Source organism: Salvelinus sp. IW2-2015, linkage group LG37, assembly GCF_002910315.2.
Source record: "Salvelinus sp. IW2-2015 linkage group LG37, ASM291031v2, whole genome shotgun sequence".
Taxonomy (NCBI): domain Eukaryota; kingdom Metazoa; phylum Chordata; class Actinopteri; order Salmoniformes; family Salmonidae; genus Salvelinus; species Salvelinus sp. IW2-2015.
In genome coordinates, this window is record NC_036876.1 from 9,646,485 (window position 1) to 9,665,694 (window position 19,210).

A 19,210-nucleotide genomic window follows, 5' to 3' on the forward strand; every position below is an offset into this window, starting at 1 on the left:
GCTAAATGAGGCAAATGGTGGTCACACCAGATACTGACTGGTTTTCTGACCAAAAGTATGTGGACATTTGCTCGTCGAACATCTCATTCCAAAATCATGGGCAATATGGAGTTGTTCCCCCCCTTTGCTGCTATAACAGCCTCCACTCTTCTGGGAAGGCTTTCCACTAGATGTTGGAACATTGCTGCGGGGACTTGCTTCCATTCAGCCACGAGCATTAGTGACGTCGTGCACTGATGTTGGGCAATTAGGCCTGGCTCGCAGTCTGCGTTCCAATTCATCCCAAAAGAGTTCGATGGGGTTGAGGTTAGGGCTCTGTGCAGGCCAATGAAGGCCTTCCCCAAACTGTTGCCACAAAGTTGGAATAACAGAATCGTCTAGAATGTCATTGTATGCTGTAGCGTTAAGATTTCCCTGGCATCCGCCAAACCCAGATTCGTCCGTTGGACTGCCATATGGTGAAGCATGATTCATCACCCCAGAGAACGCGTTTCCAGAGTCCAATGGCGGCGAGCTTTACGCCACTCCAGCCGCACTTGGCATTGCGCATGGTGATCTTAGGTTTGTGTGCAGCTGCTCAGCCATGGAAACCCCATGAAGCTCCTGACAAACAGTTCTTATGCTGACGCTGCTTCCAGAGGCCGTTTGGAACCTGGTAGTGAGTGTTGCAACTGAGGACAGATGATTTTTATGCGCTACACGCTTCATCACTCGGCAGTTAGATTCTATGAGCTTTTGTGGCCTACCACTTCGCGGCTGAGCCGTTGTTGCTCCGAGTAGTTTCCACTTCACAATAACAGCACTTGCAGTTGACCGGGGCAGCTTTAGCATGGCAAAAAAATGTGACAAACTGACTTGTTGGAAAGGTGGAATCCTACGACGGTGCCATGTTGAAAGTCACTGAGCTCTTCAGTAAGGCCATTCTACTGCCAATGTTTGTCTATGGAGATTGCATAGCTGTGTGCTCAATTTTATACACCTGTCAGCTATGGGTGTGGCTGAAATAACCGAATCCACTCATTTGAAGGTATGTCCACATACTTTTGTATATATAGTGTATCTGTGACCAACAGATGCATACCTGTATTCCCAGTCATGTGAAATCCATAGATTAGGACCTAATGATTTTTTTAAAAATTGACTGCTTTCCTTATATGAACTCAGTAAAATCTTTGAAATTGTTGCATGTTGCGTTTATATTTTTGTTCAGTATACAGAGTACATATCTATAAACACAAAAAATAACTAATTGATTTCCAAGGCCAAGCTTGAAAAGACAAAAAAATGCAAAGACCTTCATTACAAATTATTAGTTTATTCATGTAATTTAAAATGGATGACTAGGTGATTTCCCAGTCCGCACACCACTATAATCTCACATTTGTTCACACAAGGGGAGCGCCCTTATGTCCATTAACATTAAAATACATTAAAGGCCCAATGCATCTGTTTTTATATCAATATCAAACCTTTCTTGTTAACTAAGTACCTTACTGTGATAGTTTTCAATTAAAATGGTCAAAAAGAAAGCAATTTCTCAAGCAAGAACTTAGCTTGGACTGTCTGGGAGTGGTCTGAGTGGCAAGGGGAAAACGGAAAACTAGCTGTAATTGGCAGAGGTTTGGAACTCTTTCTTATTGGTCTATCAACTAATTTACAAAAGTCCATCCCATCAAAACAGGCTGAAATGTCAGGCTCTTTTCAAACAACTCTTACACTAAAAGGGCATTATCATTTTCACAGTATTATTCCAACCTCAAAAACAATATATAAAACACAAGACAATTACGTTGTTAACATTTCAACCTATTGAGCCCATCCCCCTAACATAACACCAAAGTCTGGTAGCTATACAAGCAAGACGGTGGGTGCTAAACCGTCCACGCTGGTATTTTTCCTTAAATTGAAGTCAAAGTCTGTTCAATGAATTAGCATGGAATGTCTCTACCTAAGTACATTTCAGTAAGAGTTCACACTTTCTAAAAAGGAATGTCAACATCTACATAAATGGTCATGCTTTACCATGGTCAATGGCAGTAATTGTGTTGACCGCTAACTCCCACCCGGATCAGCCGCAGTGCCAACCACCTGTTAATCACAAATGACTACAGGTGGTCAAAATAAGGAAGACCCAAACAAAAAGTATGAAAATAATACATTATGAACCAATGAGAAGAAAATGCTTTTGAAGAAAATGAAGAGTGCTCAGATAAAGAGTTCAGATTTCCTTAGTGCTGGTGGTGATGGTATTGTTCTCATACACACTTGTAGTGTTAGTACGGAGAGTATTCCTTGGTTGAGTTTTTAGCAACGATGCGCTCCAACTGTCTCTTGGCTTCACAGTTGGGGAAGTTACCCATCTCATAGTACTGCGGGGCGATTTTCACCAGCCTGGGAAAGGACACAAATAAACAGTCATGAAATGTGTCTGGATTGTGTGTGTGTGTATGAGAGAAAGAGAAGGAAGGCTTTCTCTTCCAGATAGACAGAGAGAGAGAGATTGGTCCAGACATGTAAACCAACAACGCGCACAGTCTCACAAACACATAAGGAGCGGGCTGACTGCTTTTTTCACACACGCTACTCACATTCTCACCAGTCTAGAAGGAAACATGAACACTAGAAGCTGTAGTCTCTCTCTGGAATATGGATCTAGGAGCAGGCGGGTTGACTGCAGGCAAACACATACACAGACGCCTAGAAGAATCTAGGAGAGGACCGACTATAGTCAGGAGCACACGTACTAGACATGATGGACCTGGGGCTAGGCAGGCAGTGAGCTTACCACTCTGGTTTGATGTCGGTGCAGGTGCGGATGTAGTTCTTGGTGGTCAGCACAAACTCATTGTACATCACCCACTCCGGCTTGTGGTCCAGCACAGTGGAGGGGTGCAGCTGGACCACCTGGTTGTCCTTCACAGTCAGGTAGTGGCCTGTACGCTCCAAATGGGCTACCTGTCAATCACATACAGAGACAGGAATAAGTAGGCTAGATATTAGCTGCACAGGGCACATGTTCACACAAGACTAACTACATTTCAAGAGGGCTTCCATTTACATTTATTAACAAAATCTCACTAATGCATACAGTATCAACTAATTTAAAGTCCATACACGAGGGATATGCATCTTTCTCTTTCAAGACGATTCGATATGTATCTAGATACAGAAACAATACGTTTTAGTTTGAAATTATTTGATTAGAGGAATAAATCGATGCGGTTCGGTGGGATACGATTCGATGCTCTAACATCTGTTGCATAAACACATACATTTTCCATTTTCAATTAAAATCTGCTGAGCTGACGTGTGTGTGTGTGTGTGTGTGTGTGTGTGTGTGTGTGTGTGTGTGTGTGTGTGTGTGTGTGTGTGTGTGTGTAAATTATGAGACCATATATGTCTATGGTGTATGTAGTCACCTGAGCCACTGTCAGATTGGGTGGCAATGTATGATTTTCTCTTTTGATCTGAATTAAACATGTTTTAGCTAGTAATGTATCAAATAATTAGCTATGGCAATTAATAAATAGCACAACTTTGGATTTCACCCCGTCTCAAAATGAATGGTTTTGATCGTTATGTAATTATCAACTTGACCCTGTATATCTAAAACTGACCATATACACAGATTATTTAAAGCAAAACTACCAAAACTATTGCTGATGGGGAACCTGAACAATCGTAATAAAATCCAATATAAGCCCCGATCAGCAGGTATAGGCTATAGCCAGATGAAAGTTGTCTCCGGTAGCTTACTTTTATTCCAGTAAAACACATTTTTCAACTGCACAATAACCTATCAAATTACATTGGTTTTCACTCAACTAATAAAGCCTAATATTGTGCAAGCCGGTTTACAAGCATTTAAATGCTGAAGGTGCCGTGCAGATGTGCAAGATCAGGAATAGTCCGCCTACATCTTGTTGGTCAGTGCACGAAGCCGCACAGTGAGCAGTTTGACTAGGCTACTGATATTGCCTGGGGTGTTTCAACATGAAAAATGACTTGTAGATCAAAGACGTTCAACACAGTTACATGCTTAGTTTGCCACTGAAGAAGAGGACGTATCAGTTGTCACAAAAGAGTAGGTATTTTCAGAAGGTAGAAAAAAGTTATATGAGCAAAACATTTTAGTGAACCGGCGATTCATAACGTTTGAATCTATTTTTTGACCGATGCATGCAACGTTTGGATCGGTTTGAGGTCCCACAGACCGATGCACTCAAATCTTAAACATTTGAACCAGGGACCGATGCATATCAAACGTTACATCCCTACCATACACGCACAGAAACACAGTATCAAAGGGTTACTGATCAGGCCCTCGTGGTTTAAAAAAAATCCTGAGGCGATTTAACATAGTTTTTTTTACCATCTATAATCCCTGCAGCCGAATCGGCCTATTCAGGTTTGAACTAGACTGACCCCATGGAATGTAGTGTACATCTTAAAGTACAATGAACACAATCAATTACACAGAAAAGGGAAGAAGAAGCAGCTCTGGGCTGAGGCGTTTTAACTTCAGCAGAATTTGCCAAGTTAAGGAGGGCGGTTCATTTTTGGTTTCCGTTCGGGGTACTTCAATATGCAGACGATGGCTGCTGTGATTAACGAGGCCAATCAATCAGTCTCAATAAAGACCTCTCCAGACAAAGACATGCGCTCAAACGCCTCTAAACTGCAATATGAGCTACAAATGTGTCTTTGCGATAAAAGGTTAATGTTGACAAATATTTTTATATTAACGGCGTAATTCAACTTGTCAGGTCGCTTGTTTTCAGGTTCCCCCAGAAATGGACTTTCAACAAAATGTCATTTATTTTCCCTTAGCAGGCAGCAAATTGCCTTGAATTCTTATTATGTGTTTAACTGGTAGTGCGCCCATGTGCGCACACTTAGGGGAGGCGATCCATTACAATAAGTATCTTGACGTGTTGTGTTTTAAGCAACAGTGTAAACACCTGTTAACTAAACAGACATGGTGAGTTCGAGAAAAGAACACCAAGGTGAAGCACAAAAGCAGCGCTGCATCTTACTTCAGTCTTAAAAGGGTAATCTGCAGTTGCTACAAAGAATTTAACTTCTGTCTCATGAGTTTAGTTCAACTGTCGTACCCCATCAGAACCCAAAATATAAGCTTGTTTTACGCCAATGTTTGTTAAAGTAAATGTAAAACTATAGCCTCAAAACATGGTTAAAACTATCATTTTTAGATCAGTCCTTGCATCCATAGCTCTGTGTACGAATTTGAGAGCGGTTACATTTCTCCAGCCCCATCCCTCAGCTTTTTACTGAAACAGAGGCGTGGAGTACGCTTTGTTATTGTTTCAACTGTTGATTGCTACTTTAAGGCATGGCATTAGTTTGACACGCTAACAAGCTTATATTGAAGACACTGACGAGGGTTAACTGACTAACCCACATACTCTACTCTGGCCTGTGACATTTTTGGAACATGTACAAGGGACTAGCCAACTACCCAAAGGTCAAAACCAAGTGCTGTGTTGTTGGGGGACAATATGGCGCCATAGAGCATGACAACACATTCCGAGAGAGAACCCTCTGGGCCCTTCCTTTCTCTGTTTGGCCAGTGAGCACTGACCTGCATGAAGAATCCTGTGACCAGCGCTCTGCGAATGTTGATGTAGTAGTCTCTGCTGGTGAACTCTGTGCTGCGGCGGGGCAGGCTGAAGCGGTCCATGATCCGGGACAGCTGCTGGCGCACGTTGTCGGCCGACATCAGCGACCTGTAGTTCACAAAGTTGTCGTAGCACCACTGTGTCGACTCATGGTCTGTGAGAGGTGAGATATAGATTTACAGTGCCTTCAGAAAGTATTCACACCCCTTCATTTTTCCATATTTTGTTGTGTTAAAGCCCGAATTTTAAATGGATTAAATTTAGATTTTGAGTCACTGGCCTACAAACACACAATACCCCGTAATGTGTAATTATGTTTTTAGAAAGGTCTACAAATTAATGAGTCAATAAGTATTACACCTCTTTGTTATGGCATGCCTAAATAAGTTCAGGAGTAAAAATTTGTTTAACAAGTCACATAATAGGTTGCAAGGACTCTGTTCAATAAATAGTGTTTAACATGATTTTTGAATGACTACCTCATCTCATATCTCACATACACTTATCCCTCAGTCGAGCAGTGAATTTCAAACACAGATTCAACCACAAAGACCAGGGAGGTTTTCCAATGCCTCGCAAAGAAGGGCATCTATTAATAGACGGGTAAAAAAAATGAAAAGATATTGAATATTCCTTTGAGCATGGTGAAGTTATTAATTACACTATCAATACACCCAGTCACTACAAAGAAACAGGCGTCCTTCCTAACTCAGTTGCCGGATAGGAAGGAAACCACTCAGGGATTTCACCATGAGGCCGGTGGTGACTAAAACATTTACAGAGTTTAATGGCTGTAATAGGCAAAAACTGTAGTTACTCCACAATACTAACCTAAATGACAGAGTGAAAAGAAGGAAGCCTGTACATGCATCCTGATTGCAACAAGACACTAAAATAAAACTACAAAAAATGTGACGAAGAAATTAACTTTTTGTCCTGAATACAAAGCGTTATGATTGGGGCATATCCAACACAACACATGAGTAGCACTTCATATTTTCAAGCATAATGGAGGCTGCATCATGTTATGGGTATGCTTGTCATCTGCAAGGACCAGGGAGTTTATGATAAAAAATTTATGAAATAGAGCTAAGCAGAGGCAAAATCCTACAGGAAAACCTGTTTCAGTCTGCTTTCCAACAGACATTGAGAGACAAATTCACCTTTCAGCAGGACAATACCTTAAAACACAAGGCCAAATATACACTGGACCTGCTTACCAAGACAACATTGAATGTTCCTAGTTACAGTTTAGACTTAAACTCGTCTTGAAAATCTCTGGCAAGCAATGATTAACAACCAACTTGACAAGAGCTTGAAGAATTTTTTAAAGAATAATGTGCAAATGTTGTACAATCCAGGTGTGCAAAGCTCTTAGACTTACCCAGAAAGACTCACAGCTGCAATTGCTGCCAAAGGTGATTCTAACATGTACAGACTCAGGGGGTTGAATACTTATGGAATCAAGATAGTGTTTTATGTTTTACAAAAGTTAGAATTTTTCTTCCACTTTGACATTGCAGAGAATTTTGTGTAGATTGTTGACAAAAAGGCACTGTATGTTAGGTGACATTAAGGTTGGCTTACCGGACACAGATTAAGCCTAGTCCTGAATTCTAATAAAGCATGCTCAATGGACATTCTGTGGGACACGTACTCTGTTTGAAGGCGTGGTAGACATTGAGGAGGGTCAGGTGATCTCCGTCAATGTGGGCGAAACGCATCTTGGACTCGTCGGCCGCCTTCCTAGCCTCCGTGGGTCGTACGAAGCACTGTGGGACTAAACAAGGTTGGTATGGGCCCCAACACAGCCGCCCATAGGGATGAGTTAAGCAATTCCCACAGAGAAGAACAAGGCCTCGGGTCAGAGAGGCCAGAGAGAGAGAGAGCACTTCACAGGGCACAGAGCATTGCCACAGGTGCGTGTCAGAAGAAGGGGGTGAAGGGGGGTTGGGAGAAGGCTTTGCGCAGGATTGAGTTTAGCTGTTTTACGAGCTGCATACTGTAAGACCTAACCTCAACCAGGGTATGAGAGGGGCATAGAAAGGGGCTCCAACCCCCCAAAAATTATCTTTACTCAAACTGTTTGGCTAAAGGGCATTTATAAGGCTAGCCTGCATCTGACTCATAAGCTCTTTAAGCGGTGGTGCAGAGGGACACCAAAGAAAGTGTCCTCTTAACCACTCAATCTTTGCCTGAGCACTTTAGCGGGAAGACTGTGGTCTTGCATCCACGCGGAAAAGCACTTGTACATCAAAAGGCTGCATCAAACACCTCCCGCCTTCCCAAAACTTGTTGTGAGCAGCCTAACGTTAAAACATGCTCCATCCTGGGCTTAACGGGTGAAAGCTGAGTGTTTATCGATTCGAACCCATACACTTGGTTGCCTGGGCGATGCGAGGCCTAGTATCCACTGCTGACTCGGTAATGAACTCAGCAGAAAACCGGGTTCCTTGACACACCAGTTATAGATGTGCAGCGTGTCCAAACAGCTAGTTAAATTCCCTTTCCCTCTGTTCAAAAGCATCGGATTCATCTCAATGAGCAGCACTCTGCTTTGGCAAGCCTAAAGTGCAATTACTGCCGCAGCACATTGGTGCTGCTTAGACTATAAACTCATGAATTTACTGTAGACACGCATTTTTCCTGCCTGACAAATATTAACTGACTGACACCACCAACTCCTTCTGCTCTACTCTTTCTACCTCACTGTGTTCAGTGGGGTCGTGTGCAAAGTTAAGGCCCATTAGAGATTAAATTTGCTATCAGCCGCAAGTCAAATCACATTCATCAACATCGTTATTGAAATTCACAGTTGCAGAGATGGAGTTCAGATTACACCTCCTATACACAGCTCTTTTTAGAGCTCCATGTACTGCATCAGTCCTAGAGTGATGCCATTGCTACAATGACAGAGAGGCATGGTTTTATGTTCTTTCCCGGACAAATATGTTTTTCTAACGAACCAGGTGTGAAATGCTCGGACCAGCTCTAGACACCAGACAAACAAATCTAACGTCAACAACTGCATATCAAAGGCTAGAGTAGGGTCTTCATGTTGTGTCTGCAGACCCAATCACATAAAAGTCTTGAGTTTCAGGAGAAGTTCATTACTTTTTCATTTTACTTAACTAGGCAAGTTCATGACTTTAAACATATCATCTAATTATCTCCAAAACCTGTCTGGTGAAATAGACTAAACAAGAAAGGGGTCAAGGGTGAAGGGATCTAGACAACTAAGAGAAAAAAAAGTTGCAGATGCAGGGCACTGAATCCATCTTTTGTGGAGGATGAAGGGCAAATTTGTCATGAACATACAACTTTCACAGGAAAATTAGTGTGCACAATAATGACGGTGGCTTGTGATGGGCATACCACACTTTTCTCCCTGAGTATTACCTGACAGCATGGCTGTGATGGACAGGATCTCATTGGAGCAGTTGAACTCGCAGGAGGCAATCACCATCTTGGCTAGCTGCGGGTCTAGGGGGAACTCGGCCATCATGGAGCCGAGCTCCGTCAAGTCGCCGTCATCGTTGAGCGCCGCCACGTAGTTGAGCAGCTCCAGGGCCCGCATCAGGGTTTCCGGTGCTAGAGGGAGACGAGAGAGGGAGACGAGGGTAAGAACATATTTGTACTATTGTCAACCGCTGCCATCTTGGACCAGGTCTTTTCACACAAAAACTACATTTTATATCAAATGAGAGTAACCTGGATAAATAAGGTTTAAATAAGAAATTGAAGAGAAGCACAGGAAGCGCAAGGGATGGCATAAGAGGAAAGAGAAAAAATAAACTGCAGAGGAAGAAGATGGAAAGAACAGAACACAAGGGGAGATTAAAACAAGCACCTCTATATGTGATGGCCAGTTACCCCGGACGGAAACTTTAATGGTGGTGGGGAGGCTCATTTTTCATCTTCCGCTCCGCTGATTCAAAACAACTCTAATGCAATTACAGGGGAACCCTTCACTTAATGCATCAAAACAGGGCTCCCACCGTTTGGTTAAAAGATTTTCCCCAAGATGCAATTATTGACCTTCGGCTGGGGAGAACTGAAGCCTAATGACCAGTTGCATGTCAACTGAAAATTAGCTTCGGCTTCAGCTTCAGCTGAGGGCCGTGTTGTTCACTTTAATTTCTCTCAAATAAGGAATAAAAAAAGGCTTTTTCAAAATGCAAGCAGGTATTTTCTTATGACGAACAAATCGATTCAGGGCATCAAACCTACTTTTGTTATAGAAAAATGAGATCTAGCCACATTACTTACTATATCAATGGCTTGTGGCGGACGCACTCCTTTTGGAGGAAAATCTGATTTTGCAGTATCTGTAACATGATGAACAAGTGTGGAAATGCAATCTATACATGACGCACCTCATCAGAAATAAACTATTGACCGCCTCAATACATGAGAATCCAATATATTAACCAAGGGCCAAATCAATGGGACTAAAGGCTAAAAGGTACATTAAACTCACATTGGCTTTGAAATGTACTACTCTGCAAATGTCAAGAGGCAAATGAATCCCACCTAAGGCTGGTCCTTCCTGTAAATCGCTACTGATTTCTCTTGGACTTTCCATGTGATTTGGTGAGCCGCTTCACGCCACTGCCATTGTGCTTATTGAGCGTGGAGCGAGGCAGGTTGACAGAGAAATAGACTGGCCGCTCGTGTGCTCCCTGGATTACAGGGTGGAAACCAATGTTCTCCATTAAGATTCAGGCCCAACTCAAATGCAACACAGACTAAAAGCCAATGGCCTCCATGCCTGGGTTCTTTGGTTAACCTTAAAATATATGGACCCCTCCAATCCTTGCCCACTCCGAGGTATCACCCTGCCTGTACCTTTTCATTGCATACAGCCACAGAGGAGAGCAGCAGCTCAATGACAATGTCCCCACTTGCCTTAATGACAGCATCACAAACCCAAGTCGTGATTAAATCCTTTTAATGTGCCCAAATTGATGATAAATGAAAACAAATGGCTGATAGGACGCATCCCCCCACCATCATAGCGGCAGAGGTTTTCAATCGTCTCAAGGTAGCATCCCATCTCTCAAGCCCTTTGAGGAGCTGACATTTTATTCATTGGGTTGTGTGGCCTCATCAGTCAGATGACGGTGTGTGGACAATCCAAATGGCTACAGGCTAAGGCAGGGGTTCCCAAACCTTTTTTGGTCCGCAACCCCGACATGTAAAAAAACAAATATTAAAAAAAAATCAACGCCCAATATTTACTTTTTTAATTGGGGCTATGCCAGTCTATTACAAATTGGGACTAGCGCTCTGGCCTATCGGTTAGAGCGTTGGGCCAGTATTTCAGAGTTTCTCTCATGACCCCATTTTTCAAAATCAGGTGACCCCTAGTTTGGGAAACGCTGGGCTAAGGAGCAAAACATGTTCCAATCATGCCCCTCTACCTGGAGACCCAAATCCATTGCTCTCTTTAACCAGTTCCAGAGATCCACTTGGCTGAACCGAAAACTCTGGCGTAGCCATCCTGGGAGTGGTTCTTCTGCACCGCATGTCAAATTGACCTGTGCGCCGGCGAGATACAAAGACTTTTCTTGGAGGAGAAGCATTGAAGTGCGTTGGAGCGAGGGCACAGCATACTCCGGCTATTCATCTTTCTAGTCCAATCAGCTCCTGTTCCCGGGGCGCTAAGCAGCTAGTTAGACGGACCCAGTGCCTCCACTGACAGCGTGTAGAACTTCCAGGGACAGCCTTTTTTTCTAAGTGGATGAATAAGGTAATCATTCCTTCCCCTCATTCCCAGTTAGACTAAATGGACAAGGCTTGAGTGGACCAGGCGGGGGGCTAACCCTTAAGTGCTAGGAGACGTATAGTTGTGGGAGAGAACTGAAGGGGGTGGGTGGTGGAGGTTGGGGGAATAGGTCAGTCACGTTTCACCGGCGGAATATAAAGAGAAGGCAATAGCCAAGGTGATACCGGGGCTATTGATGTAACCAATTTCATTCTCAAAATGGTGTTTGGCGCCGTGGATGGGGAGAGATGGGTTTAATCTCGGAGGTGAGATGAAAACTGTATTAAGGTGGAGGGGGTGGGGGAGTCTGGGGTTAAGGCTATGGACAGAGACCGAGGGAGTGGGGGGTTCTCCTTGGGGAGAGTAAGAACACACACATGGTGTGTTGGCTCCGGGGCTGCTGGGAAGGGAAGTAAGTGACATTGGGACGAGACAAGGCACCTCTTGTGCGTTTTGGCCAGGCTCCAGCCCAGTGCAGATGAACAGTGGGAATAGGGAGCGCCTGGAGAAGCGACAGCCCAAACACACATCGACTGACCAGCCAAACTACTCCTCCCTAGTCACTACACCATGTCCACCCACAGCGGATAGAAACAGACTTGTTTTGACAGTGCAGTTTAACTACCTATTCCGGCAAAGGAGCAAAGAACCACAAGGTCCAATGTGGCCATTATGCTCAACTTCCAAGACAGAACAATTATTTTTGTCTCTAAAAACACTCCACATTTTCTCTTTTTCATTTTTCATTTTTCTAGGCTCATAGCTGACCCAGATTGGGTGTCATACATCAAACATTTTCAGTTCAACAAAAAGGTTTTGTGGACCTGAGAGCAACAGTTTATACCTGTCCATGTCTATTCATTAGCCCTTAACAGATGATTCTGTGATTGAAATGAGACAGAAATTCACCGTGATGTTATCTATCAAAGCCTAAACTTTACAACTTGAGGCCCCATTCAATCAATCTCCGTAACTGGGTTTCCAGGATAAGTCAAGAACATTAATCTCTTTTAAGTAAAAAAAAGTCATGTTTGGCTTTGTGATTTACACTGTGAAACAAAGAAAAACTCAGCAGCATATACAATCACACTGTGTACACACACTGTGCAGAAAGAAATTAATTTCGCCTTGACTGAGATTGACTGAATAGTGCCTCTAGTAACACAAAAACAAGATATTAACACAACAAGAAGATCTATCCCTTTTGTCAAAATGCAATACAAGAGCTCTTACCTGGTGGGTCCATGAAGTCGAAATGTACCAAGTCGTCGATACCTAGCTTCTTGAGCTGCAGCACGACCGAACCCAGGTTGGACCTCAAAATCTCTGGATACGTGTTGTCCTGTGACAGAAGAAAGGGAGGGGAAACCGGAGGAGACGGTTTCAAATCAAAACAAATTAGTAAGGGTGCTGATTATCTCGTCACATGCACTCGTACGTCAAAGTGAACAGAAAATAGGAGTCTAGGGACGTTTGAAGGGCTATTTAACTTGTTTTAAAATGCCCTCTGCCAGTCGGTGTGACGTGAAAGAATTACCCTGTTAAAGTGGAGGACTGGGTCTTTCACGTGTTCATTTGTCACAGGGGGGGATCCGTGTCACTGGCGCAGGTTATTAAAAAGGGCTGTGGGTGATTGGTGGGGAATCCAGCTGTCAGAGTGAAAAGGGCTGAATAAGGAATAGGCGACTTGTGTTCTAAGTGGAAATACTGGATAGCTGGGAAATGGAGATATTTATTTTCAGTGTACAGGTATAATTAAGCCTCATATGCCTTTTCTCCGTATAGTCTAGAGGTACAAGTGCACTGCACTTATAAGAATCACAGATACAAGTAAGCAATGAACGACGATGCTCTGTACACTCTCTGGAAATAATGTAAGACCTAGGTATGTCTCAACCTCGGGACATTAGCGTTCCTAAGCAGCTTCAAATAATCAAATCGGTTATAGACARCAATTCATCTGGGACTAAAATAATTCTTATAGCAGTACCACTACTAACCTGCATCTCGGTCTTGTAGGCCTTCTCTGTGTAGAGGCGGAAGCACTTCCCTGGGCGTGTCCTCCCGGCGCGCCCCGCCCTCTGCTGGGCCGAGGCTTTGCTGATGGCCGTCACCAGGAGGGACTCCACTCTGATACGAGGGTTATATACCTGGAAGGAACAGCAAGGGGGACAGGTGTGATATTGAGAGGATTCAAATCACTCTTTTCACATACAAACACAGGTATACAATCATTTACAAAAGGGATGAGGCATAGGGGGCATCATGGTTGAGAAATAGACCAGCATTTATATGCAGGTTACAGGGGGAAATTGAGTTTCACACATACACAAGAGACACTTACACACATATTCCCAAATCACATACACACACAAGCACATGTGCACACACAAGCACACACAATCCAACCAGGAAAATATATCATCTCTGATTGAGCCACGTGTATGACTTGGCTCTGGGCTAGAGAAATGTCAGAGGAATAAATAACAGGCTTTTCCATCTCTGCCGCTGTCAGGTGCAGCGCTGCTCTGTTTATCTGGGGATTTTCAGGCAACAGAGGCAGATGATCGGAGAAGATTAGGCTGAGGGGGGGTGGATGGGGGGTGACGCAGGGGAGGAAGGACAGCGGCAAACCTTTTGCTTGGCAAATCCGGGATCAATTACAAACACCACGCCGTCGATGGTCAGGGATGTCTCGGCGATGTTTGTTGAAACCACGACCTGCGGAAATGAGTACAGCTGGGTTTAGAGTCAGTCGTTAAGGAGGAGTTGTGGGAAAGGGAGAGTAACATGGGTCGAATAGTGATTGAATAGTGCCATTCCCTGTAATGGAATGGCACTATTCAATCACTCACTCATTTCGGTATTTGGTCATTTGATAGTTTAATAATTCAGTCATTCACATATTCATGAATTCTCAATTTTGACACAGAGTCTAGTCATAAGGTGTTGAATCTGTGAGGGAAATGATTGGGTCATAGGTCAAAACCTACTGCCATTGGGGGAGGTCAAAATATCTTAGTATGAGAGAGAGACGGAGCAAATGTTTTAATAAAAGGAAAAATGACCAATAGTTAATTTGTGGCCCTATACAAATCCCCCTTTAGTGGAGACACTGCTCAACACTCAAGTCACTACACTTCTACAGCGAGCACGCATCAACATCTGAATGAATTAGGTTCTGCAGACACTTCCATGGCCCATCGCAGACACACTGTCTAATAGGACCCAACAGGGCAGTACTGCAACAGTTGTTGCAATCAAGTCGAATGAGGCGTCTGCAAACTGCAGCGGGCTGCCTCGCCGCTGAGTGTCCCTTCCACATGTATTAACACTGCTCTTTTTGGAGGGGGTGCCGCTGTCAGCTCGCAGCACGCTACCAGTCTCCACGAGACGTCATCTTCTCTCTTACAAAAAGCCCCTCCCACAGGTCTTCAAAATTACAACAAATAATTGATGTAATAGTTCCTTTTCCAGCGGGTGGCCTGCATTTAAAATGGAGTTCTTTCAGAATCACTGTGTACGTTGACGTTCATCCTCCGAGATTATAGTTTGACAAGACTGGAGGAATTTGTTTTAGATTAAAATGAAAGTTGCGGTGAAAAAATGAAAGGAAATCAAATTCTGACTTCCTTTCTGAGTAATGGAGCCTGTCGCCTTCAACAAACAAAGCAACACGCGGATGTTTCATGCGCCCCAAGGTGCAGGCGTCGTGTGGCAGCAAGAGAGCGCCCACCAAATTAAAATCACTCACTCCGGCAATCAGAGATGTGCTCAAAACCCACCTCGAAATAGAAGCGAAGTTGCATTAAAATTAATACGCTCGGAGGATTGCGGCAATTATGTTTAGAGTCACAAAAAATGAGTCACGGCAAAATGAGGCTCTAAACTAGAGCAGGTGATGAGAACAGAGATTTGTTTTCAACTGCTTCAAAGCCAAGGAGGGGTTTTCTTTTCCTATGATTCCCCATTTCCAAGTATAATGTTAGAAACATTACAGCTGGGTTTCTTTAAGAGAAATTCATCCGAGGTACCACATAGTAATACTTAGAAGAAGCAGAGGGGAGACGAGGAGGAAAAAAAGGCCACTCCTCAGCTGTCAGAAGGGTGCGTCGGTTGATCAAAGCATCAGGGCCCGGCTGCAACATTTATTTTCCCTAAAATTTAATAGGGTGCAGACAAATACTGCGTAAGGGAGGGGAGAGAAATAACTGAAATGAAAAGCCGTTTGGGTTGTGGTATCAACGCAAACGGGGAAGCTGCTGTGGAGTTGCACGTTTCCCAGTCCCAGATCTTTTTCTATTACAATTATCCCCTATAGCAAGGCTGTCTATGAGCAATGACAGCTGAATCGGAGCACCGAAATCAAATGAGTCACATCACCCTATGGGTCTCTCTCTGTCAGCGTTTACACAAACAGGAGAGGAGGGGAGGAAGGCAGATCTGCAGCTGCTCTCACGCGAGCCTTGACCGCCGCTGGGGGGGTGTTCCCGTTATGTAACGGCGGAGCCTGATTGGCCCCAGAACCCTTCGAACTACGTTGTGCACCATGGCACTGAAGACTGAGTCAGACAGGCAGAAACCTGCTGTACTGGGAACTTCCACTCCCACTCCAATGTCTCAGCATAATGTAGGGGGGTGGTAATAAAATTGCTTCATTGCATATTCTGTCCACTGCCACTTCTTTCATATAGAAAAGTAATACCAGTTCAACTGCAAGCACAGGAAAGATGCTAATAATGAGTTATCCATTTGCATTAAATCTCCAAAAGCATTGAACAGACACTTCCTTGCAACGAATGACAGGCGTGAGAAACATTCTCCCAAGGAAAAAGACAGCATCACTTTCCTCTAACAAATCTACCAATCATGTACTTAATTTGTTAGTGTACATGTGAATGCATTTTGTTAATGCTTTCACATCTCTTGATCAAACATTTGCCGGTGCAAAAATCCTATTGTGAGTTATCATGAGTTATCATCCATCGATATGGGTCCAAAACAGATTCTGAGCACTTGCCGCCCATCCTGCGTAGCTCCGTTTCGTTTGGCTGTCTAAAGCTGTGAGCCTTAAAGGCTTTTCAAAATCCTACCTTTTAAGCGAGGATTTCTCTCCAGCCAGAGAATGCCTGACTGTTTAGTTATTAATGCCTTGAACATTTTTATGGGGCCCAGCCCTTGGCCTTGTGTAATTCTGCCGTCAGAAGTAGAAGCATTCTGCTTTCTATTCATGCTGAGGAGAGAGGCTGCAGCCAAAGACGACCCATTTTAAACCTGTCAGAAGGCAGCCTGGCCAAGCCAACGGTCACTTCGATTAGTTTACACCTCCCCCTCGGGAGGGATGTACATCTTGATCGGATTGAACACTAAAAGGTGCATTGCAAGAATCAACGGTGGCAGGTATCACTTCACAATACATCTGAGGGGATATCTTTGAACCAAGAGGAATCAACCACCTTTTAATACAAAATTGAATGCTGACAACTAGAGCAAAACTGTAATTAAACCAAAGCCAATTGCTTGGCAAAGAGTTCAAGACATTAAGAACGCCCAGCCACATTCAGTGACCCGTAGGTGTGGAGAAATTGCGTCTTCTTTGAGTCAATGACCCAGCTGATAAGCAATCTTGAACAATGTTGGCTAGCCTAGCATTGACCGGCAGGTTGGGCCATCATCTCTGGAAAACAACAATGTCGGCCAACATTTCCCAAGAGGAACGGGTGGCAAGGAGCACCTCGTGTCCTGTTCAAAGGGAGCTGTGAAAGGTTCAATGGGATGACTCCCACCAGTTTAGGCCAATGACCTGTACGTCAGGGAAGAGTCAGTCAGTGCTTTAGCAGCTGCCACGGTAGCTAGCCTGTCTCCTCACATTTCATAACCATATAGGAGGGCCTCTCATTGACTGCATTGATTCAGAATGCGTCTGGAGGCTGGGGCCTGTTACACAGAGTAGCACAGTGCGGCTCCTTCCTGTCTGTCTGTCAGCTGTATTGAGCGTTCCAGACTTTTCATCAGTAATATCATTAGAGCATCATCTCTGCGCATTATTTCTGGGTTATTAACCTGCAGGGGGCGAGCACTGTGGCTAACAGGGGCCATCTTTCACTCCAACCCTCTGGGAGGAACTGCCTGTTGAAAAATAAAACCTTCCCTTGATTGGTAAAAATGGAGGACGCCTCGAACAATTTGGGCCCTGCCACATCAGTGACTTACTGGAATGGATCCCAGCGGGCGTGCGTCGCTGACTATTGAAGGGATATCCACACACGTGAGGATGATAGAAAACAAACCTAACGCTAAACAAGAGCCCATTTGTCAAAAGCGCATAACGATGATACTTTGAAAGGGAGAGGGGGGATTAAAGTCTTTGCTAGTAATCACAGTGAATTGAAGCTCCAACACTAAATCATTAAAATGTTCTAAAATGGGAGATCAGTGGCTTTTCTGAGGAGACATGACGGGCAAGCAAGTTATGTTAATGGAGGGAGTGCTTAATGCAACCATTAGCATGCGGCACAGCAGAGGCTGGTAGCCTTAATTCTTTCATTGCCTCTCCTTGGACTTGCTTGGGTGACATCTCACCTCACCTAAGACTCAGCCACTGACGGCGTCAGACTGACAACAGAAGGCCAAACTCACTCTGTGCATGCTTTTGTCCATTCAAGACAAATGCCATTGGCGGCCACTGCTACATTCAAGACCCTTGACCAATTGAGCTTAGTGAAAGACCAGAATTGATGATATTCATCAACCTGGACATTGAGTGAAAGCAAGTCATATAGGGTGTTCAATGATCACTGCGACCTACACGGTCATTCTAGCCTCACCCTCCCTGTTTGCAATGTAAGTTCAGACACCAGCACACCTCCGTGTGACAGTCCCTTCAGGCCAGGTATGGGGGACAACATGAAAAAAAACTACCTGAGAGGTAGCACGCTGTTGAGACAGTCTGTAAACACCAGGAGTCTGGCACTGCTGAGAGTGCATGTTGGGAAGAGGTTCAGTGTTCAAAGAATTGTTGAATGCAAATTTACAGCCACTTACCAATTCTCCCAACCACCCAAAACACCCCGCCCCAATCTACAAAGATGTGGAGGTGGCGTCTCCTGGGACCAGGCATCCAAACCACTCCCTGTGCTGCCCGTGTCCTTCTTTCATGTCAACATCCCTTTGAACACCGCAAGCAAACACAGGGATGATGTTTGAACTTTGGAATGATCCCAGGCCCTGGCTTAGGCCAAACTGTTGAGCCTCCTTTACACAAAACACACACACACGTGGAGAAGAGAGATAAAATAATGTCACACCGGGAGGGTGAGCGAGGGAGGCCGGAGCAAGCATTTCATCCGACTCGTCTTGAACAACAGGAAAAGAGGGGTCTGTCAAACTGCTGTGGATCAAACTGCAGCGGTAGAAAGGAACGTGATGACAGCAGCCTGCCTAGAATTGCCTTCGGAAAGTACTCAGACCCCTCGACTTTTCCCACATTTTGTTACGTTACAGCCTTATTCTAAAACTGATTAAATATATGTTTTTTTCCCCTCAGAAATCTACACACAACACCCCATAACGACAAAGTGAAAACAGGTTTTTAGAAATGTTTGCAAATGTATTAAAAACAAAAAACAGAAATACCTTATTTACATAAGAATTCAGACCCTTTGCTTTGAGACTCGAAATTGAGCTCAGGTGCATCCTGTTTCCATTGATCATCCTTGAGATGTTTTTACAACTTCATTGGAGTCTACCTGTGGTAAATTCAATTGATTGGACATGACTTGGAAAGGCACACCTGTCTATATAA

The 19,210-nt window shown here is 44.0% G+C and overlaps 1 protein-coding gene across 3 annotated transcripts in view; it reads right to left on the reverse strand.

Annotated features, from left to right (window-relative positions):
• Nucleotides 1-1,949: 1,949 nt before the first annotated feature.
• The window catches only part of LOC111960242 (ATP-dependent RNA helicase DHX15), a 32,314-nt gene continuing 15,053 nt past the window's right edge, over nt 1,950-19,210 (reverse strand). For 2 of the 3 annotated variants that reach the window (XM_023982151.2, XM_023982150.2), the window contains exons 7-14: nt 14,041-14,127; nt 13,407-13,556; nt 12,640-12,748; nt 9,039-9,230; nt 7,297-7,419; nt 5,603-5,793; nt 2,786-2,955; nt 1,950-2,391 (exon numbers count right to left, since the gene is read on the reverse strand). In XM_023982151.2, coding sequence (XP_023837919.1) covers nt 2,274-2,391; nt 2,786-2,955; nt 5,603-5,793; nt 7,297-7,419; nt 9,039-9,230; nt 12,640-12,748; nt 13,407-13,556; nt 14,041-14,127 — 1,140 coding nt within the window. In that variant the 3' untranslated portion in view covers nt 1,950-2,273. Of the gene's footprint in view, nt 2,392-2,588; nt 2,708-2,785; nt 2,956-5,602; nt 5,794-7,296; nt 7,420-9,038; nt 9,231-12,639; nt 12,749-13,406; nt 13,557-14,040; nt 14,128-19,210 lie in introns of all 3 variants that reach the window. The other variant, XR_002876793.2, reaches the window with a different exon arrangement.